This window comes from Lepus europaeus, chromosome 5, assembly GCF_033115175.1.
Source record: "Lepus europaeus isolate LE1 chromosome 5, mLepTim1.pri, whole genome shotgun sequence".
Taxonomy (NCBI): Eukaryota; Metazoa; Chordata; class Mammalia; order Lagomorpha; family Leporidae; genus Lepus; species Lepus europaeus.
Genome location: NC_084831.1, coordinates 102,826,668 through 102,846,635, shown reverse-complemented (window position 1 = coordinate 102,846,635; position 19,968 = coordinate 102,826,668). Strand labels below are relative to the sequence as shown.

General features: G+C 41.6%; 1 protein-coding gene across 4 annotated transcripts in view; it reads left to right on the top strand.

The window, feature by feature from the left end:
- The window catches only part of WDR47 (WD repeat domain 47), a 77,215-nt gene extending 58,526 nt beyond the window's left edge, over positions 1-18,689 (top strand). For all 4 annotated transcript variants that reach the window (XM_062191875.1, XM_062191874.1, XM_062191873.1 and 1 more), the window contains exons 10-15: positions 720-877; positions 6,217-6,386; positions 6,920-7,090; positions 8,210-8,341; positions 14,506-14,724; positions 17,360-18,689. In XM_062191875.1, coding sequence (XP_062047859.1) covers positions 720-877; positions 6,217-6,386; positions 6,920-7,090; positions 8,210-8,341; positions 14,506-14,724; positions 17,360-17,502 — 993 coding nt within the window. In that variant the 3' untranslated portion in view covers positions 17,503-18,689. The remainder of the gene's footprint in view (positions 1-719; positions 878-6,216; positions 6,387-6,919; positions 7,091-8,209; positions 8,342-14,505; positions 14,725-17,359) is intronic.
- The last annotated feature ends 1,279 nt before the right edge of the window (positions 18,690-19,968 follow it).

Genomic DNA, 19,968 nt, shown 5'->3' with positions numbered 1-19,968 from the left:
AATTTGGTTGAATCTGTTGACCGTACTCTGTGGAGGTCCCTGTTCCAGATCCAGTCAGTCCTGTCAAGGTATCAGGGTGATTTCACTAGCAGAGTCCTGAAAGCTTCTATATGGAACTGCTTCAACTTGCTTCTTCAGAAGACAGCTGTGGATATATCGGCAGTTTAAAATAAACATGAAACTCAAAGTTCAGTGCTCTAATTAAATCACCTTTATGGTTTCACAAGAGTATTCTACATACCTATTTGAAATACTGAAATATTCTTTGTTGGAAATGACAGTAAACTTCATCTTTTTCCTTCTTTTTACCTTTAATAGATTAAATAGTAGTCCTTTGTGCTTCCTGCTTCTAGAAACACAAATGATGCTCTGTTGTTTTTGTTAGAATTTCTGTATAAGTAAGCTTATTTTTTCTTGACAGTTTAAAGAGAATTTTATGTGGGATGCATATTTAATTTTACATTTTATCTTAATCAGCAAAGAAAAACTTGAATGTTTATGAACTATCTGACTTTAGTTTAACAATGAGCAGCAGCAATATTTAAGAAAATGAAGGTTAATTTGGATTTGCCACTTAAAAGAACATATGACTATAGGTAAAAATATAAAGTGATCAAAGAGGAATAATACAGTTCAAATGAATTTAAAATAGGATTAAGATGATTTCTCTCGAATTCACTTTTTTCATAGAATGACTTTTATATTCATTCTTTCCATAGGATGACAAATCAAAAAAGCAGTTTGTTTGTATTAATACCCTGGAAGACACACAAGCTGTTAGAGCAGTGGCTTTCCACCCAAGTGGTAATTTATATGCTGTTGGTTCAAATTCAAAAACCCTGAGAGTATGTGCCTATCCAGAAGTAATTGATCCAAGGTAAGGACCAAAGGTTTGTACTGCTATTTTTGCCTTAGTTTTTTTTTTTTTTTTTTTTTTTTTTGTTTGTTTGTTTTCATTTGAAAGGCAGGTGACATAGAGAGGGAGAGAGATCTGTTCCTTCTGCTAATTCCCAAAATGCCTGTCCACAATATCCAGGGCTGGGCTAGGAAGGAGGTGGGAATCAGGAGCTCTATCTGGGTCTCCTACGTAGGTGATACGGATTTAACCATTGGAGCTGCAGCTGCTGCCTCCCAGGATCGCATTAGCAGGAAGCTGAATTGGAAGTAGATTAGCCAGGACTCGAACCAGGCTCTTCGATATAGGATATAAGTATCACAAGCAGCATCTTAACTCACTGTACCACAATGCCTACCCCCTTGCCTTAGTTTTTATTGTTAATATGTTGGTTCCTTTTTAAGCATTGCCATTCAGTGATATTTCAGTTTTTGCTTCCTTTCCTTCTATTAAGCCTTATTTTTATTTTCAGAGCTTATGAAATATACTTAAGTCATATATTATACGATTTTTGGGGAAATGTTTTTGATTAGGCCATTGTTCAATCAGTATGCCAGTCTTATTTTCATGAATTTTTTTTTTTTAAGCTAGAAAGTTCTTATATTCTAATTAAATTGTATAGGGTAAAGTAAGGCTAGTTATAGGCTTTGAGGAAACACATATGTGTTATAATAGCTTCAGGAAATCATTAAGTGGAAATATATGAAATTGCTAATATTTGATTTTTTTAAAAAGATTTTTTTTTTTTTTGAAAGAGTTAGAAAGAGAAAGAAGGAGAGGCAGAGAGAGAGAGAGAGGTCTTCCATCCACTGGTTTACTCCCCAATTGGCTGCAATGGCCAGAGTTGCAGTGATCTGAAGCCAGGAGCTAGGAGTTTCTTCCAGGTCTCCCACGTGGGTGCAGGGACCCAAGGACTTGGGCCATCTTCCACTGCTTTCCCAGGCCACCGACAGGGAGCTGGATCAGAAGTGGAGCAGCTGGGCCTTGAACTGGTGCCCATATGGGATGCAGGCCCTGCAGGTGGCGGCTCTACCCGCTATGCTACAGCGCTGGCCCCTGACTATTTTAAACCTCAAAAAGTTAATTTGATCATTTTAACAGTGGTTTTATTTTCTTCTTGTAACAGGTGATAGGATTTGGAAATAAAATGTATGTCTTTATATATATCATTAAAAATGGATGTATGACCTTATTTATTTGGTATATATCTAATTCTTTAAAGTTATCAAGAAGTAGAGGCTGGTGCTGTTCTGTAGCAGGTTAAGCCACTGCCTGCAATGCTGGCATCCCAAATGGACATTGGTTTGTGTCCCAGCTGCTGCATTCCCAATCCAGCTCCCTGCTAATGGCCTGTGAAAAGCATCAGAAGGTGGCTCAAGTACTTGGGCCCCTGCCACTCCTATGCAAAACCTGGATAAAGCTTGCCACACCAGCATCCCATATCAGAGTTCCTGATTCAAGTCCTGGCTGCTCTGCTTCTGAACCCGCTTCTTTCTAATGTGCCCATGAAGGCAGCAGTTCATGGCCCAAATGCTTAAGTCCCTGTCACTCATGTGGGAGACTCATATGGAGTTCCTGGCTCCTGGCTTTGGCCTGGCCCTCCCTTGGCTGTTGGGCCATCTGGAGAGTGAACCAGTAGATGGAAGATCTCTCTCTCTCTCTGTCTGTCTCTGTCTATCTGTCTCTCTCTCTGTAACCTTGACTTTCAAATAAATAAATATATTCTTTAAAAAGAAAAAATTACCAAGAAATCAGATAGCTTACATGTAATGTCACCAAAAGCTGGATTTGAACTCTATTCTTTGATTAAATTGCTCATTCTGTCAATTTATTGGTTAAAATGTTTACTCTCAAAATAAGTCATCCTCGGGCCACTGTTGTGGCATATGGCATAGTGACTAAGGCTGCCATCTGTGACCCCGGCATCCCATATGGGCACTGGTTTGTGTCCCTGGCTTCAGTCTGGCCTAGACCTGGCCATTGTGGCCATTTGGGGAGTGAACCTGGGATGGAATATTTCTCGCTCTCTAACTCTGCCTTTCAAATAAATAAATCTTAAAAAACCAAAAAACAAAAGCCATCACGACAACAATCTTGAGCTATCTGGTAGATTTTGTGACTAGGGAAATGAATGCCACAGTTGAAATAGTTTTCATACCAGTAAACAAAATCATGGAAACATTATTATTATTATTATTTTTAAGAGTTATTTATTTATTTGAAAGGCAGAATTACAGAGAGGCAAAGAGAGAGAGGTCTTCCATCCGCTGGTTCACTCCTCAAATGGCTGCAATGGCCAGAGCTGGGCTGATCTGAAGCCAGGAGCCAGGAGCTTCTTCTGGGTCTCCCACAGGAGTGCAGGGGCCCAAGGACTTGGGCCATCTTCTTCTGCTTTCCCAGGCCATAGCAGAGAGCTAGATAGGAAGTGGAGCAGTTGGGATGGGAATCGGTACCCGTATGGGATGCCAGCACTGCAGGTGGTAGTTTTACCTGCTACAGCACAGTGCTGGCCCCCTTGATATAATCTTTAGATCAATACTTAACATTTCGTGGTGGTGCTGTGGAATAGCAGGTAGAGCCGCTGCCTGCAGTGCCGGCATCCCATATGGGTGCTGGTTTGAGACCCAGCTGCTCCACTTCCAATCCAACTCTCTGCTATGGCCTGGGAAGGCAGTGGAAGATGGCCCCTGCACCGCATGGGAAGACCCTGAGGAAGCTCCTGGCTCCTAGCTTCAGATCAGTGCAGCTCTGGCCATTGTAGCCAATTGGGGAGTGAACCAATGGATGGAAGACCTCTCTCTCTCTCTCTCTCTCTCTCTCTCTCTCTCTCTCTCCTTCTCTCTCTCTGTAACTCTGACTTTCAAATAAATAAATCTTTAAAAAAATACTTAACATTTTCTAGGTTTTAGAGTTTTATTTTAAATAAATTTTTCTTAATTATAAAAATTTCCAAACACATGAAAGTAAAGAGATTAATACACTGAAATGTAATAGTTGTCAAGATTACTGTCATGTTTGCCCCATTCATCCTTTTTGTTTGTTTACCAAAATATATATTTTTTAACTTTTTGCTTTTTTATTTGAAAAGCAGAGAGAGAGAGAGAGGGCTCCCATCTGCTGGTATATTCCCCAAATGCCTACAACTGCCAGGACTGGGCCAGCCTGAAGCTGGAAGCCAGGAACTGAATCTAGATCTCTCACGTGGGTAGCAAGGACCCAACCTCTTGAACCATCATGTACTACCTCCCAGAGTGCACATTAGCTGGAAGCTGGAATCAGGAGTGCAGATGGGACTCTAACTGAGGCACTTGGATATGGGAAGGGGGTGTTCCAAGTAGCATCTTAACTGCTAGGCGAAATACCTGCTCTGTTTGCTAACATATTTTAAAGTAAATCCTAGAAAACATGTCATTATACCCTTTCATCTTTCAAGATGAATCTCCAGAAATGCACATATCTTCTTATATAAACTTGATTGTATCATTAAGCCAACTTAAAATACTTAAATATGTAGTAGTTTGTGTTTTTGAAGTGCTGATAAGATGCTGTTACTCCACTAAACCAATGCTTGGCTGTCATTGGAAGCTAAATCTTGAGCTTGGCATTTGGGACCTTTCACAGCTGAGCCTCTGACACCTGACCCACCACATCCATCCCACTCAATCTGAATACCCCATGTTTATCTCCTCCAGCCTCACGTAAACCTTCCTATGCCTCATGCTCTGCCAGTACTTTCCCCAGTGTATTTTATTTTCACTGAAGCTGTTCTGTTTTCTTTTTCTGGGAAAATTCTCCCTATGCTTTAAGGCCTAGGACTTTATACTGGATTGTGACTGCACTTCATTCACTGTATGTGGATAGTCATGACAACATCTACCCCTGCCAGATTTAATACTCTGGACAGAGAGGCCGGCATTGGGGCTCAGTGGATTAAGCTGCTGCCTATGATGCAGGCATCTCGTATCTGAGTGCCAGTTTGAGCCCTGGCTGTTCTACTTCTGATCCAGCTCCTTGCTAAAGTGCCTGGGAAAGCAGTAGAAGATGGCCAAGTGCTTAGGCCCCTGCCATTCTTGTGGGAGACCCAGATGGAGTTCCAGGTTCCTGTGACTTGACCCAGCCCTGGCTGTTGCAACCGTCTGGGGAGTGAACCAGCAAATGGATGATCTCTAACTCTTCCTCTCTCTGTCACTCTGCCTTTTAGATAAACAAATCTTTTTTTCTTTCTTTCTTTCTTTTTTTTTTTTTTAAAGACTTATTTGTTTGAAAGGCAGAGTTTACAGAGAGAGAGAGAGAGAGAGAGAGATGTTCCATTTGCTAGTTCATTCCCCAGATGGCCACAACAGCCAAAGCTGGGCCTATCCAAAGCCAGGATCCAGGAGCTTACTCTCGGTCTCCCAATGATGGGAGGCCCAAGAACTTAGGCCGTCTACCAATACTTTCTCAGGGACATAAGCAGGAAGCTGGATTTGAAGTGGAGCAATCAGGACTTGAACCAGCGCTCAAATTGGATGCTGTGACATTTCAGGCAGCAGCTTTACCCACTATTCCACAATGCTGGCCCTATAAATAAACCTTTAAAAATAAATAAATAAAACTCTGGACAGAGAATTTGCCTTTATAATTTTTTTACATTCTGTATTTCCCTACAACTCCAGTCACATTAATATTATGTGTTCAGTAGAAGTTTATTAAATATTTGTATTTATGTAATCCTTCTAACTTTTTTCTTAAAGATTTATGTATTTATTTGGCATAAAGAGAGACATAGTGACAGAGGTCTTCTATCTGCTGATTACTCCCCAAATGCCTGCAGCAACTGAGGTTGGGCCAGCTGAAGCCAGGTTCCAGAAACTTCATCTGGGTCTCCTGTATGGCTGTCAGGAACTCAAGTACTTGAGTCATCATCTGCTTCTTCCCAGGCCCATTAGCAGGGAACTGGATTGGAAGTGGAGTAACCAGGACTCAAATCAGCACTCCAATATGGGACACAAGCAGTAGCTTACCTGCTGCACAACATCACCTGCTCTGAATATTTTTAACTTGAAAGTAGTATTACTTTTCTATTTTTGTCTGAGTTAAAAATTCCATAAAAATATGAGAAATAGTTTTGTCATAAATTCTATTTCCTATATGATCTGAAATTAGAGTTAGTGTGATAATGGTTTATAATTTACCTTTTGGATTTTAAGTATACTTTAAATTTATTTTCTATGATTTTGAAAACTATTAATAGCCTTTTATCTTAAACACTTTTTACTCTGCCCCTGACGAATAATCATAGCCTATGAATTGAAGTATGTTCCTGTAATTTTTCTTCTCAGTGCACATGACACTCCTAAACAGCCAGTGGTACGTTTTAAAAGGAATAAACATCATAAAGGATCCATTTACTGTGTGGCTTGGAGTCCTTGTGGACAGTTACTAGCTACAGGATCAAATGACAAATACGTCAAAGTGCTGCCCTTCAATGCTGAGACCTGTAATGCAACAGGTAGGGCCCAAGTATGTAAGCAGTAACTGGCTTACCAGTGTACATGTTATATTTCCCTTTGGTTTATCTCTGTGTTGTCTTCAATGAAATCTAAGAGTGTAAATTTAAAGAAGAAATTTTTTATGTTCTAATCATTTGGTTATGTCAGTAAAGCATTATTTTTATTTAATAACTTTTTTATAGTTGGCCAGGTTGTATCTGAGCTTTATAAAATCATTATCAGAAAAGTAATTTTTAAATAATTATCAAATTAGAATTCTATTAATTTCTGTAGAATATCTCTCCTATATTTTTGGAATAAAACACAAAGTAACTATGTAAATTTTTTAGGGATACTATAACTGAGTGTTTTGATTTCTTTAAGGCTTTTTGGCTCAGAAAGTGAAATTGATTATATCATGAATCCCTAAATGAAAACAAACTGAACTACACCAGTATACTTGGTCAATCTTGAGGCAGTTTAGCAATCTCAAATTATCACAGTCAGTTGAGCAGCATTTTTTTTTTTTTTTTAATTCTTATTGCTGTTTCAGGACCAGACCTGGAATTTAGTATGCATGATGGGACAATTAGAGACTTGGCATTTATGGAAGGCCCAGAAAGTGGTGGAGCTATTCTAATAAGTGCTGGAGCAGGCGATTGTAACATTTATACAACAGATTGTCAAAGAGGACAGGGCCTCCATGCTTTGAGCGGACATACTGGTATGTAATAAGTGTCGTGTTACATTTCTTTTTATTCAACCTGCACTTTTGTTATTTTCATTAAAGAGTATATTTCATCAAAATTGATCTTTTCAAGATAGAAGACATTTATTTCAGATATTTAGATTGTGAACTTCGGATAACACAGTAATGATAACTAATATTGATATTCCCCTGTGTGCTAAATTTTTTACTTATACACATAAATCCTTAATTCATTCCTCACAACCAATTTATGAGACAAGTTTTATCCTGATTTTATTTATGAAGTGAAGCCAAAAGGATAAAATTATTTAACGAAATAATAAGGCTACTAAGTGGCAAAACTTAGTTTAGGACCCCAATAAAGATGATAATCTAATTCCAGAATCCTATGATTCCTCCATAGAAATGTTGCCATAATTTTAAGTGATGTCTTGAAATACTGAAAAAGCCTACTGCAGTGAGGGAGTTAAAAAAAGAAAGATTGAGTATGTTTCAACATGGTTTTGATTTGTGCATTTTTTAAAAAGATTAATTTATTTGAAAGGCAGAATAAGAGAGATAGATGTACAGATCTTCTTTCTGCTGATTTACTGCATTTTCCTAGGCTGGGTCAGGCTAAAGCCAATAGCTAGGAACTCCATCCAGGTCACCCATGTGCTTGACAAGAACTCAAGTACTCCAGTCATCATCCACTGCTTTCCAGGTGCATTAGTAGGAAGCTGGATCAGAAGTGGAGTAGCCTGAACTCAACCCTGCACTCTGACAGATGCAGGTGTTCTAAGAGGGGCCTTAAACTTCTGTGCCATAACACCTACCCCTTGATGGTGTGCATTTTACTGAATTTTAATGTTTTTGAAAATTGTCATTTTGTTTGTTATACAAGAAACTTCAAATTGAAGGGAAATTAAATATAAAAATGTTTATTTTGACATCAAAATTTTTTACATTCATGCAAATGAAGATTTTTCAAAAGTTCATAGAAAATGTACGTTATGAAAACACTATGCATGAATAAAATCTTACAGTATATTTGATTAATTAGATCATCACTTGTCTGGTATTGTGTACTTAATTTCAAATATGTATAGAAAAGTATTCTTCCACAGTAATGAGTAAGTATGTGATCTTTTATAGGGCACATTTTAGCACTTTATACCTGGAGTGGCTGGATGATTGCATCCGGTTCCCAAGATAAGACTGTTAGATTCTGGGATCTTCGAGTACCAAGCTGTGTTCGTGTTGTTGGCACAACATTTCATGGAACTGGTATGTTTTTATTCTTAAAGATTTATTTATTTGAAAAGCAAGAGGGTCAGAAAGAGGGAAAGACAGAGAGTAAGAGAGATCTTCCATCCACTGGTTCACTCTCCAGATGGCCCCAACAGCCAGGCCCAGGCCAGGCTGAAACTAGGAGCCAGGAATTCCATCTGGGTCTCCCACATGAGTGACAGGGACCCAAGTATTTAGGCCATGATCTGCTGCCTTCCTAGGCACATTAGGAAGAAGCTAGATCAGAAGCAGAGCAGCCAGGACTTGAACCAGGAACTCTGATATGAGATGCTGGTGTGGCAAGCGACTGTTTAGCTTGGTGACTCCAGGTTTTTCTTTTCTTTTTTTTTTTTTTTTAAAGATTTATTTACTTATTTTGAAAGTCAGAGTTACACAGAGAGAGGAGAGGCAGAGAGAGAGAGAGAGAGAGAGAGAGAGAGAGGTCTTCCATCTGCTGGTTCACTTCCTAATTGGCTGCAATGGCTGGAGTTGTGCTGATCCCAAGCCAGGAGCTAGGAGTTTCTTCTGGGCCTCCCACATGGGTGCAGGGGTCCAAGGACTTGGGCCATCTTCTACTGCTTTCCCAGGCCATAGCAGAGAGCTGGATAGGAAGTGGAGCAATCGGGACTCGAATCAGTACCCATATGGGATGCTGATGATTCAGGTGGCGGCTTTACCCACTACACTGTAGCGCCGGCTTGCCAGGTTTTTCTTTGTTCTCTGCTCTAATCTCTCTCTCTCTCTTTCTTTCTTTCTTTTTTTTTTTATGATTTATTTTATTTCTTTGAAAGAGTTACAGAGAGAGGTAGAGACAAAGAGAAAGAGATCTCCTGTCTGCTGGTTCACAACAGCCAGAGCTGTGCCAATTTGAAGCCAGGAGCCAGGAGCTTCTTCTGGGTGGCCCACATAGGTGCAATGGCCCAAGCACTTGGGCCATCCTCCGCTGCTTTCCCAGGTACCCTAGCAGAGAGCTGGATTGGAAGTGGAACAGATGGGACTCGAACTCGAGCCCATATATAACCCACTGTGCCACAGTGCCAGCCCCTGTCCTTTAATTATTTATTTATTTGAAAGTCAGAGTTAACAGGGGATTGTAGGGGGAAATCTTCAATCTGTTCATTCACTCCCCAGATGACCGCAATAGCCAGGGCTGGGCCAGGCCAGAGCCAGGAGCCAGGAGCGTCTTCTAGGTCTCCCATGTGCGTAGCAGGAGCCCAAGCACCTGAGCCTTCTTCCTCTCCTTTTCCCAGGCACATTAGTGGGGAGCTGAATGGAAGTGGAGTAGCTGGGACATAAACTGGTGCCCATTTGGGATGCTGGCATTGCAAGCAGTGGCCTTACCCACCATACATAGTGCCAGCCCTCTTTTTCTTTTTTAATAAGAATTTATTTCAGTGAAGTCATACTTTTTAAAAAAAACTTTTGTTTTCATTTTATTTGAAACATAGAAGGTCTTCCATCTTCTGGTTCAATCCCTAAATGCCTACAACAGCAAGGGCTGGGCCAGGCATAAGCTAGAAAGCAGGAACTTAATCCAAGTCTCCCACGTTGGTGGCAGAGACCCATCTACTAGAGTCAGCGCTGCTGCCTTTCAGGGTATGAATTAACAGGAAGCTGGATTGGAAGCAGAGTTGGGACTTGAACCCAGGTATTCTGATATGGAATGCTGCAGTCCCAAATAGCATCTTAATCATTGCACAAAAATCCACTCTATTCTTTTACACTTCAATTCAGATTTTGACATGATTTGTTACAGTAAATTTGAATCTGTTAATACACACATATATGCACATATACTTACATCTATGTCCATATCTCTCTCAATATAAATGCACATGTACTTACAGGTATAAATATATATAAATATGGGATCTTTGATGTGTTAAAGTTTAGTTTATGTTGTTATCAAATTAATCTGTAACATAGTTTAAAGAACCAAATGGTTCAATAAGACCTACTAAGGAAAAGAGCATTGCTCTAGGAGTTGCCCCCTGCCTCATTGCATGTTTCTCAGAGGCAACCATTTTTTTTTTTTTTTTTTTTGACAGACAGAGTGGACAGTGAGAGAGAGAGACAGAGAGAAAGGTCTTCCTTTGCCGTTGGTTCACCCTCCAATGGCCGCCGCGGTCGGCGCGCTGCGGCCGGCGCACCGCCCTGATCCGATGGCAGGAGCCAGGTACCTATCCTGGTCTCCCATGGGGTGCAGGGCCCAAGCACTTGAGCCATCCTCCACTGCACTCCCTGGCCACAGCAGAGAGCTGGCCTGGAAGAGGGGCAGCCGGGACAGAACCGGCGCCCTGACCGGGACTAGAACCCGGTGTGCCAGCGCCGCAAGGCGGAGGATTAGCCTAGTGAGCCGCAGCGCCGGCCTTTTTTTTTTTTCTTTTTTAAGATTTATTTATTCATTTGAAAGGCAGAGTTACAGAGAGGCAGAAGCAGAGAGAGATAAGTCTTCTATCTGCTGGTTCACTCCCCAAATGGCCTCAATCGCTAAAGCTGGGCTGATCTGAAGCCAGGAGCCAGAAGCTGCTGTGCAGGGGCCCAAGGACTTGGGGCGTCTTCCACTGTTTCCCAGGCCATAGCAGAGAGCTTGATGGGAAGCGGAGCAGCCAGGACTTGAATTGAACCTGGCACCGATATGGGATGCCAGCACAGCAGGCAGCAACTTTACCTGCTAGGGCACAGCACTGGCCCCAGAGGCAACCATTTTTAACTTCCACAGCAGCGTTCCTTTGGTATTTATTTCCATATTTCTAAATAGCAGGCTTGTAATCCTAGTTTTTGTTTTAAGATTTATTTATTTGAAAGAGAAGACAGAGATCTTCCATCCCCTGATTTACTCCCCAGATGGCCTCAACAGCCAGCGCTGAGCCAAGCCTTAGATAGGAGCTTCATTCAGGTCTCCCACATGGGTGGTAGGAGTCCAAGCAGTTAGACCATCATCTGTTGCCTTCCCAGGTGCATTAGCAGTGAGCTGAATTAGAAGTGGAGCAGCTGAGACAAACCTGCATTCCAGTATGGGATGCTGGCATAACAAGGGGTAGCTTAACCCATTTTGTCACCATGCTGGCTTTTAACTGTTCCTCTCCTCCCAGCTCTCCAATTTTTGCTCTTTCTTATTCAGGTGTCTCTGTAGAGTCTTTCCCACTCACATTGTTACCAGTTTCCTTACCCTCAGTCTTAAATCTACTCCAGCTCAACTCCTGGCGCAACACTCTAACATGCTGCCTTTTTTCAGCATCACCAATGAAGTTCAACTTTCACCATCAGGCAACACAGTTGAACTCTTCCATTTTTCTTTTGGGCTTTCTACTCTTCTTTCTCCCCCTTCTGGATAATGACTCCTTTGCTGGCTCTTCCTCCTCTGCTCAGCCTCTTAAGGTTGGCATTTCTGTTATTTCATAGGACGCGGAACTCTAGTCTCCCTTCTTTCTTTTTCTTTCCTTCTTTCTTTCCTTCCTTCTTTCCTTCCATCTTTCTTTCCTTCTTCCTTTCTTTCCTTCCTTCTTTCTTTCTTTCTTTTTTTTTTTTTTTTACAGGCAGAGTGGACAGTGAGAGAGAGAGACAGAGAGAAAGGTCTTCCCTTGCCGTTGGTTCACTCTCCAGTGGCCACCGTGGCCAGCACCGTGCTGATCTGAAGGCAGGAGCCAGGTGCTTCTTCTGGTCTCCCATGGGGTGCAGGGCCCAAGCACTTGGGCCATCCTCTACTGCACTCCCGGGCCACAGCAGAGAGCTGGCCTGGAAGAGGGGCAACCGGGACAGAATCCAGCGCCCCGACCGGGACTAGAACCCGGTGTGCCGGCACCACAGGCGGAGGATTAGCCTATTGAGCCGCGGCACCAGCCTCTTTCTTTAGATGATTGTATTCATCTCCTAAGCTTTAACCATAACTTGTATGCGGAAAGACCTTAAATTTTTCTCTCTAGCTCAAGTGTATTCTTATGGTAGGCTGATCATTCTAACCTCCTTCCTTGATTGTACAGGATATTTCAAACTTAGCATGTCTTAAGCTGGTTACTATTTTTTTTTATTTAATTGAAAGGCAGAGTTACGAAGAGCAAAGACACAGGGAGAAATCTTTCATCTGCTTGTTCACTCTTCAAATGGCCATAATGACTGGAGCTTAGCCAGGCCAAAACCAGGGGCCTGGAACTCCATCCTGGTATCCCATGTGGTGACAGGCACTCAAAGCTCAGGCATCTTCTGTTGCCTTCCCAGGTGCATTAGCAGGGAACTGGATCAGAAGTAGAGCATCTGGGACTCAAACTGGGCTCATATGGGATACCGGCATCACAAGCATTTAATCTGCTATGCCATAATGCCAGTCCCAAACTACTCATTCATGACCTCTTTCCCCAAACAAAAATAACCCTCATATAAGTGACACCACCCACCCTCATACAAGCCAGAAACCCTGGAATCTTCCTGGATCCTTTCTCTCCTTTCTTCCAGTATCCAATCCATAACTAAATTCTGTTCTTTTAGCCTCAGAAATTAAATCTAGCTTTGTTTTTATCATTATGCTACCACTCTGGGATAAGTCATCACTATCTCTCAACTGAACCACTTCAACAGCTTCCCTGTGAATCTGCTTTTCTTCCCATTTTCCCTGTTTTTTTTTTTTTTTTTTTTTTTATTTTTGACAGGCAGAGTGGACAGTGAGAGAGAGAGACAGAGAGAAAGGTCTTCCTTTTGCCGTTGGTTCACCCTCCAATGGCCGCCGCGGTTGGCGCGCTGCGGCCAGCGCACCGCGCTGTTCCGATGGCAGGAGCCAGGTGCTTCTCCTGGTCTCCCATGGGGTGCAGAGCCCAAACACTTGGGCCATCCTCCACTGCACTCCCTGGCCACAGCAGAGAGCTGGCCTGGAAGAGGGGCAACTGGGACAGGATCGTGGTTTGCTTATTTTGTCATTCATCTGTGTTTGACATCTGGAACTCATTTTCACATCCTTTTTTTGTCCCCCATGGCTGTTGATCCATCGTTCAGCTTTTTTGCCCCTGAAATCTGCCTTTCCTCATCAGGCCTGTATTCTCTCATTCTGTCTTATACTCCAGTGGTCTGCATCTTTCATCTCTCCATTTTAATTTGAAACAGTTTTCATTTAGATTAATCTACCCATGATACTGCTTGTATCATGTAATTCATTTGATGAGAAATTTAGAGTGATGCTTCACTGTCTTTGGGAACAAAGCTATACTCTACATTTTGGCATCAAGGTCCTCTGTGGTCTAGCCCTAATCTGCCTTTTATGTCTCAACTTCAGGTTACCCTGCTGAGCTACTTGACCTTACTTTTTTTTTTTTTTTAGATTTATTTATTTTTTTGAAAGTCAGAGTTAAACAGAGATCAGGAGAGGCAGATTGGCCCCAAAGGTCGGAGCTGTGCCAATCTGAAGCCAGGAGCCAAGAGCTTCTTCTGGGTCTCGCACGCGGGTGCACGGGCCCAAGCGCTTGGGCCATCTTCTGCTTTCCCAGGCCATAACAGAGAGCTGGATCGGAAGTGGAGCAGCTGGGACTTGAACTGGCATAATAAGAAAAATTCTAAGAAATAAGATTTTTTTTTTTTTATAGAATTGAGCTTTGCAGAGTCTACAAACAATTGTTAATGCTTAAGAATTGTTTTAATCCTGTAAGATTCATTTTGTGTTCTGGGGGTTTTAGTGACACCATTGAAAATGTATGATAGAGTTGAGGTGTGGCCTTTGGACTCAGCTCTTATTTTGCGTTCAGTTTTTGTTGGTGGTAAATCATGTGTTGCTTTAGGACATTTCCTACATTGTTGTCCCAAAATGTATTTTGTTCTTAAATTTCTTTTTCCTCCAAGTAGACTCTAAGCTGGGTAAAAGGGTTTCTGAACACTTCCCCAACATTGAGAACACTGGATTAGGAAAGGTGATTTCTCTTAAGGCTCACCTACTGCAGATAATGCTGCTCCAGGGGGTTCTTTCAAAAGGCAAAAAAATGGACTTTTTCATTCCTTATAGAATATTGCTTTGATTGCTTTGATTGACTGTTAATTGGGATTTTTCCACAACTGAACAGTATTGATAAACTACATTAAATCATTAATGTATTGTTCAGTGAATATAATTAGCTACTTAACAATCTAGATTTTCTACATTGAAACTTTTCTCACTTCCTCCCTTTTCCTCCCAATTCCAGGCAGTGCCGTGGCATCTGTAGCTGTAGATCCCAGTGGCCGTCTCCTAGCCACAGGTCAAGAAGACTCTAGCTGCATGTTATATGACATAAGAGGAGGAAGAATGGTGCAGAGTTACCACCCGCATTCCAGTGACGTCCGCTCTGTGCGATTCTCCCCTGGAGCTCACTACTTGCTAACAGGCTCTTATGACATGAAAATAAAAGTGACAGACCTGCAAGGTGACTGAGATTGACCTCCCTCTTTATTTTTAGTCTCTCCTTAGTAAGATTTTTGTTGTTGTTGTTAATCTGGCATGACTATACAACATTTAAAATTTTAGTTTTATAGTATTTACTGAGACTATATGCCAGAGTGTTACAGAAAATTATTTTACAGAAAATTGTTAAACAGAGTGAAATCTTGTTTTTCATTTTCTGTAAACTATCTTTAAAAATCAACATTTATTATTACACTCTATTAGGTGGGTTTATATACTCTTATGACCTTCTTAAAAAAGGTGTACAATTTGTATAATCATGTCTTTATTGTGTAGTGTTTTGTTTTTTTTTAACATTCATTAAGAAGATATTTACCATATGCCAAATAGAGAAAGACAGATGACCCTAGCCTGGATAGTATTTATATCTTACAAGTCAGCTTTTAAAAAAACAATAATTGAAATATTTTGAGGAACTGGTAAGTGCTATTAAAAAATTAGCATGGTAGAAGACAGAGACTTGGATGTGTGTGTTTGTGTGTGTGTCTATAAAAAATAGGATAGAGTAGGTCTGTCTTAGAAATGCCATTTGCATAGATACATGAAGGATGGGAAGGAACAAGTCATGCCAGGTCTCTAGGAGATGAGCATAGGAAGTATGAAGATGCTGAGGTAGGAACAAAACTTGGTCCATTTATGACACTACAAGAAGCAGAGTGGCTGGAAGCTAGTGAACCAAGAAAGAAAGCAACAGGAGGATAAATCAGAGGTGAGGTTTTGTAGGCAGAGCAGTTTTAAGTTCATAGCAAAAATTGAGAGGAAGGTAGAGTTCCCATATGCCCCTGTCCTACGCTTGAGTAGCCTCCTCTGCTAATCAGTATCCCCCACCAGAGGGGTACATTTGTTACAGCTGATGAAATGTAGGCATTTTAAAAAGTATGATATGAAACCTTTGGAAGATTTTAAGCAGGAGAATGATATATCTGAGTGACATTTTTAGATGAGTTCCACAGATAGAGTGGATTGTAATGGGGCAAAAATAAAAGTATGTATGTCAGTGAGGAGGCTCCTGTAGTTCTGTTGAGAGATGATGGTGACTTGGACTAGGGTAGCGGAGCTGGCAGTGGTAAGATGCAGCTGGATTTGGGATATACTTTGGATTAATTTGGGAAGTGAGGGGAGAGGCATCCGTGATGATTCCTAGGCTTTTGGCATGAGCAGCTAGAGGGTGCCGTTAGTTGGGAGGAGGAAGATAGGTAGAGGAGAAAAGATGTAGACAAAATCATGTTTGGTTGTAGGCAAGTTAAATTTAAAATTAGAATCAGGAGATCAAGCGAGATGCTGAGTGACTGGATATGAGGAGGGAGCTCAGATGAGAATTCATGTAGAACACGTAACACATGTACGAATCACAAGTACGGGAGAGGTCTTCAGAAAGCTCATAGAAGGGGCCTGCATGTGGCTTGGCAGGTAAAGCCCCACCTGCAATGCCTGCATCCCGTATGGGCGCTGGTTTGAGTCCTGGCTACTCCACTTCTAGTCCAGTTCCATGCTGATGGGCCTGGGAAGGCAGCAGAAGATGGCCCAAGTGGTGGGCCCTGCACCCACATGGGAGACTTGGAGGATGTTCCTGGCTTCCATCTGGCCCAGCTCTGGCCGTTGTGGCCATTTGGCGAATGAACGAGTGGATGGAGGATCTCTCTGTTTCTCCCTCTTCTCTGTAACTCTGCCTTTCAAATAACTAAACAAAAAACCCTCATAGAAAGGCATATTCTAGACAAACTGCATAGACTAAATTTCTTCACCAGATAAGCTTATACATATATATACAATTTGGATTGGAAGTAGGGCGGCTGAGACTTAAACTGGTTCTATATGGGATGCTGGCACTGCAGACGGCAGCTTTACCTGCTATGCCACAGTACTGGCCCCAAACATATATTTTAATTCTGTTTTCCATGAGCTTTCTGAAGTATCCTCTATAAATGGCAAGTGTGATGGATGAAATTATGTAGGAAGTATGATACGAAGAGAACAGAATCAATCTGTGGGCTGGCTCTTGGGATTCACCAGACTGTAGTCAGGAAGACGAGGGAAACCAGCAAAGGAGGCTGAGATGGAGTGGCACTGCAGTCGGGAAGGAATCCAGTGGAGAGCATTTCAAGGAGGGAGTTGCAGCCGTGCCGAATGCTGCTGTGTGTACATGTTCAAACTACGGTGTGACTAGGTCATCAGTGACCATCCCTGTGGATACCTTTCAGCATATTCAATGTGGTTTTTTTCTTTCATGTGTTCTGTTAGAGAGTTTGAACTCTCTACTTAGTGTAGGATTAACCTTATGAGTATAAAGTATACTGAATATTGATCTTTGTAAAAATCAAGAGTGGGAATAGGAGAATGAAGAGGAAGAAAGGTTGGAGCATGGGCAGGAGGGAGGGTATATGTATATGTATATGAGGGTATATGTATATGTATATGTATATGAAATACATGAAACTTGTATACCTTTAATAAGATTAAAAATACATATATAATAAATTAAAAAAGAATTTTAAGATTTTTTATACTGTAATCTTAAAGGAAGAAGAAATTTGTGAACTTTATATGTATGCTTACTTTGTATTATAAATCAACATCTCTTTTCCTTTTTAATTCAGGGGATCTTACCAAGCAGCTTCCTATTATGGTGGTAGGGGAGCACAAGGACAAAGTGATTCAGTGCAGATGGCACACCCAGGATCTTTCCTTCCTGTCGTCCTCTGCAGACAGAACTGTTACCCTCTGGACATACAACGGGTAGAGTACACCCCATGTCCGTCTGTGCAGTGAAAGCACAGAGACCTAAGACTACTGAATTGGGAAAATTACAACTCAGAAGAACATAGACTGTCCCAGAGCACGAGGAGGCCCCTTGTTGCCATGTATCCCGTTGATAGGAGGTGTTGGGTGGTGTTATTCTGCAGTGCTTTCCGTCTTCCATGTGGCTCGTGCTGCTGTGACCTGCTACGTGTAGTCTCATTGCCAAAGTCTGCCGAAGAGCTCTTGTGCGGTCGGTGTGTGCTCCAAGTCAAGGTGGACGATGTGTTTATGGTTTAGTATTAAATGCATTCCTTGTTCTTTGCCTAATTAACAGTTTTATATACACATTGGAATTGAATTACTTTAAGTATCTTACTACATAATGCAACCAAGTTCTACCCAGATTAAACATAGGTGTTCAGAAATTACTTTTACTCTTCTCACAATCCCATATTATATCACCTGTCTTCTAGAGGTCAGAATTTTATAACTCTCAAAAGTTACATGGTTGTTTTCACTTCAGGATTATTATGGAGTTTAAAGATGAATGGAAAACTGCTTCTTAGTTTATTATGTGGTACAGGCCTTTTTTTTTTTTTTTTCTCTTAAACCCAGGGATATGGTTACTGTTTTGTCACGTAATTTTGTTTCAGGCTAAAAGGTAAATGTGTTTGCCCCAGAAACTTGTTAATTTCAAATTTTTGAATGCAACAAGATACCTCCCTTCCAAACTGTACTGTAGAGGCAGAGCAGCAGCAGTTAAGTGATGCAACACTTGATGGTACAGTAAAGTTACTGGCTAGCATTTTTCCTCTTAAAAACTTTGCCATAGACCACAGCATGGCTTGAAATGCTATGTCTGCATGATAATTTAAAATGGAAATTTTAAACTTTGCACTCCAAAAGCCTATTTGGATTTTTTTGCACTGTTTTGTGTAATGCAGAATAATGATTTTATTTCTACTGCACTGTAGATCCTAACATTATGTATCTTTATTTTCATATTGTACAGTAATTTTACTTTAAATTATTAAATAGGCTATTTTATTTATTTCAAATGCAGTTGTATTTGGTTCTAATTATTGAACTGTCTGTGCACTGTATGTAGCAAGCATTTTTAATCTATTGTACACAAGTGGAAAGGGTATTAGAAGTGTAACTGTGCTATTATTTCAATAAAGACCTCTTGACACCTAAAACTCTGTTTGTCAGAGTCTGTGGTTTTCAGTTTAGATTGTTATTTTTCCAGTTGACTTGGAGGAAATGGGTCCAATGGATGGAACCTCATTGTCAGTTTCTTAAATTTCTAAAGTTCTGTTAGAACTTGAAAGCTGCATAACTTTTGTGTATCTTCTCACTTTTATCCAAGATTTGGAGAGCATTCTATTGTATATATTGTGAAAGGTGATTTATAAAAAGCCTGGCAAAAAGTACAGATTCCAACTTGGTGTTCAAGGCTGTTGAATTGGGTGCTTCCCCACAGAAATGAAGTCTAGGAGTATTCAGTAGATACAGATACCCATGTGGGAGGACTTGGAAGACTCTCTGGGCTCCTGGCTTCCGTCTGGCCCAGCCCTGGCTGGTGTGGCCTTTTGAGGAGTGAACCAGTGGATGGAAGATTGCTCTTTCTCTCTCTGTCTCTCCCTCTCTGTAACTCTGCTTTCAAATAAATAAAAATAAATTGTTTCTAAAAAAAGAAAAGATCTTTAAAAAAAATAAAAGGGCCAGCGCTCTGGTGTAGCAGGGTAAGACACTGGTTCCAGTACTGACAGCTCTGTTTCCCATCCAGCTCCCTGCTAAAGGCCTGGGAAAAGCAACAAAAGATAACCCAAGTGCTTGGGCCCCTGCACCCATGTGGGAGACCTGGAAAAAGCTCCAGACTCCTGGAGCTCCCTGCTGCCCGTGTGGGAGACCAGGGTGGAGTTCTTGGCTCCTGTCTTCAGCATAGCACAGCCTCAGCTATTGCAACCATTTGGGGAGTGAACCAGCACTTGGAAGACTTCTCTCTCTCTCTCTCTCTCTGAGTCTACCTTTCAAATAAATAAAAAGAGATCTTAAAAAAATAGATTTACCGGCCGGCGCCGCGGCTCACTAGGCTAATCCTCCGCCTTGCGGCGCCGGCACACCGGGTTCTAGTCCCGGTCGGGGCACTGGTTCTGTCCCGGCTGCCCCTCTTCCAGGCCAGCTCTCTGCTGTGGCCAGGGAGTGCAGTGGAGGATGGCTCAGGTGCTTGGGCCCTGCACCCCATGGGAGACCAGGATAGGCACCTGGCTCCTGCCATCAGATCAGCGCGGTGCGCCGGCCGCAGCGCGCCAACCGCAGCGGCCATTGGAGGGTGAACCAACGGCAAAGGAAGACCTTTCTCTCTGTCTCTCTCTCTCACTGTCCACTCTGCCTGTCAAAAAAATAAATAAATAAATAAAAATAGATTTACCAGGGTGGGAGTTGTGCCACCACAACTTGGGAC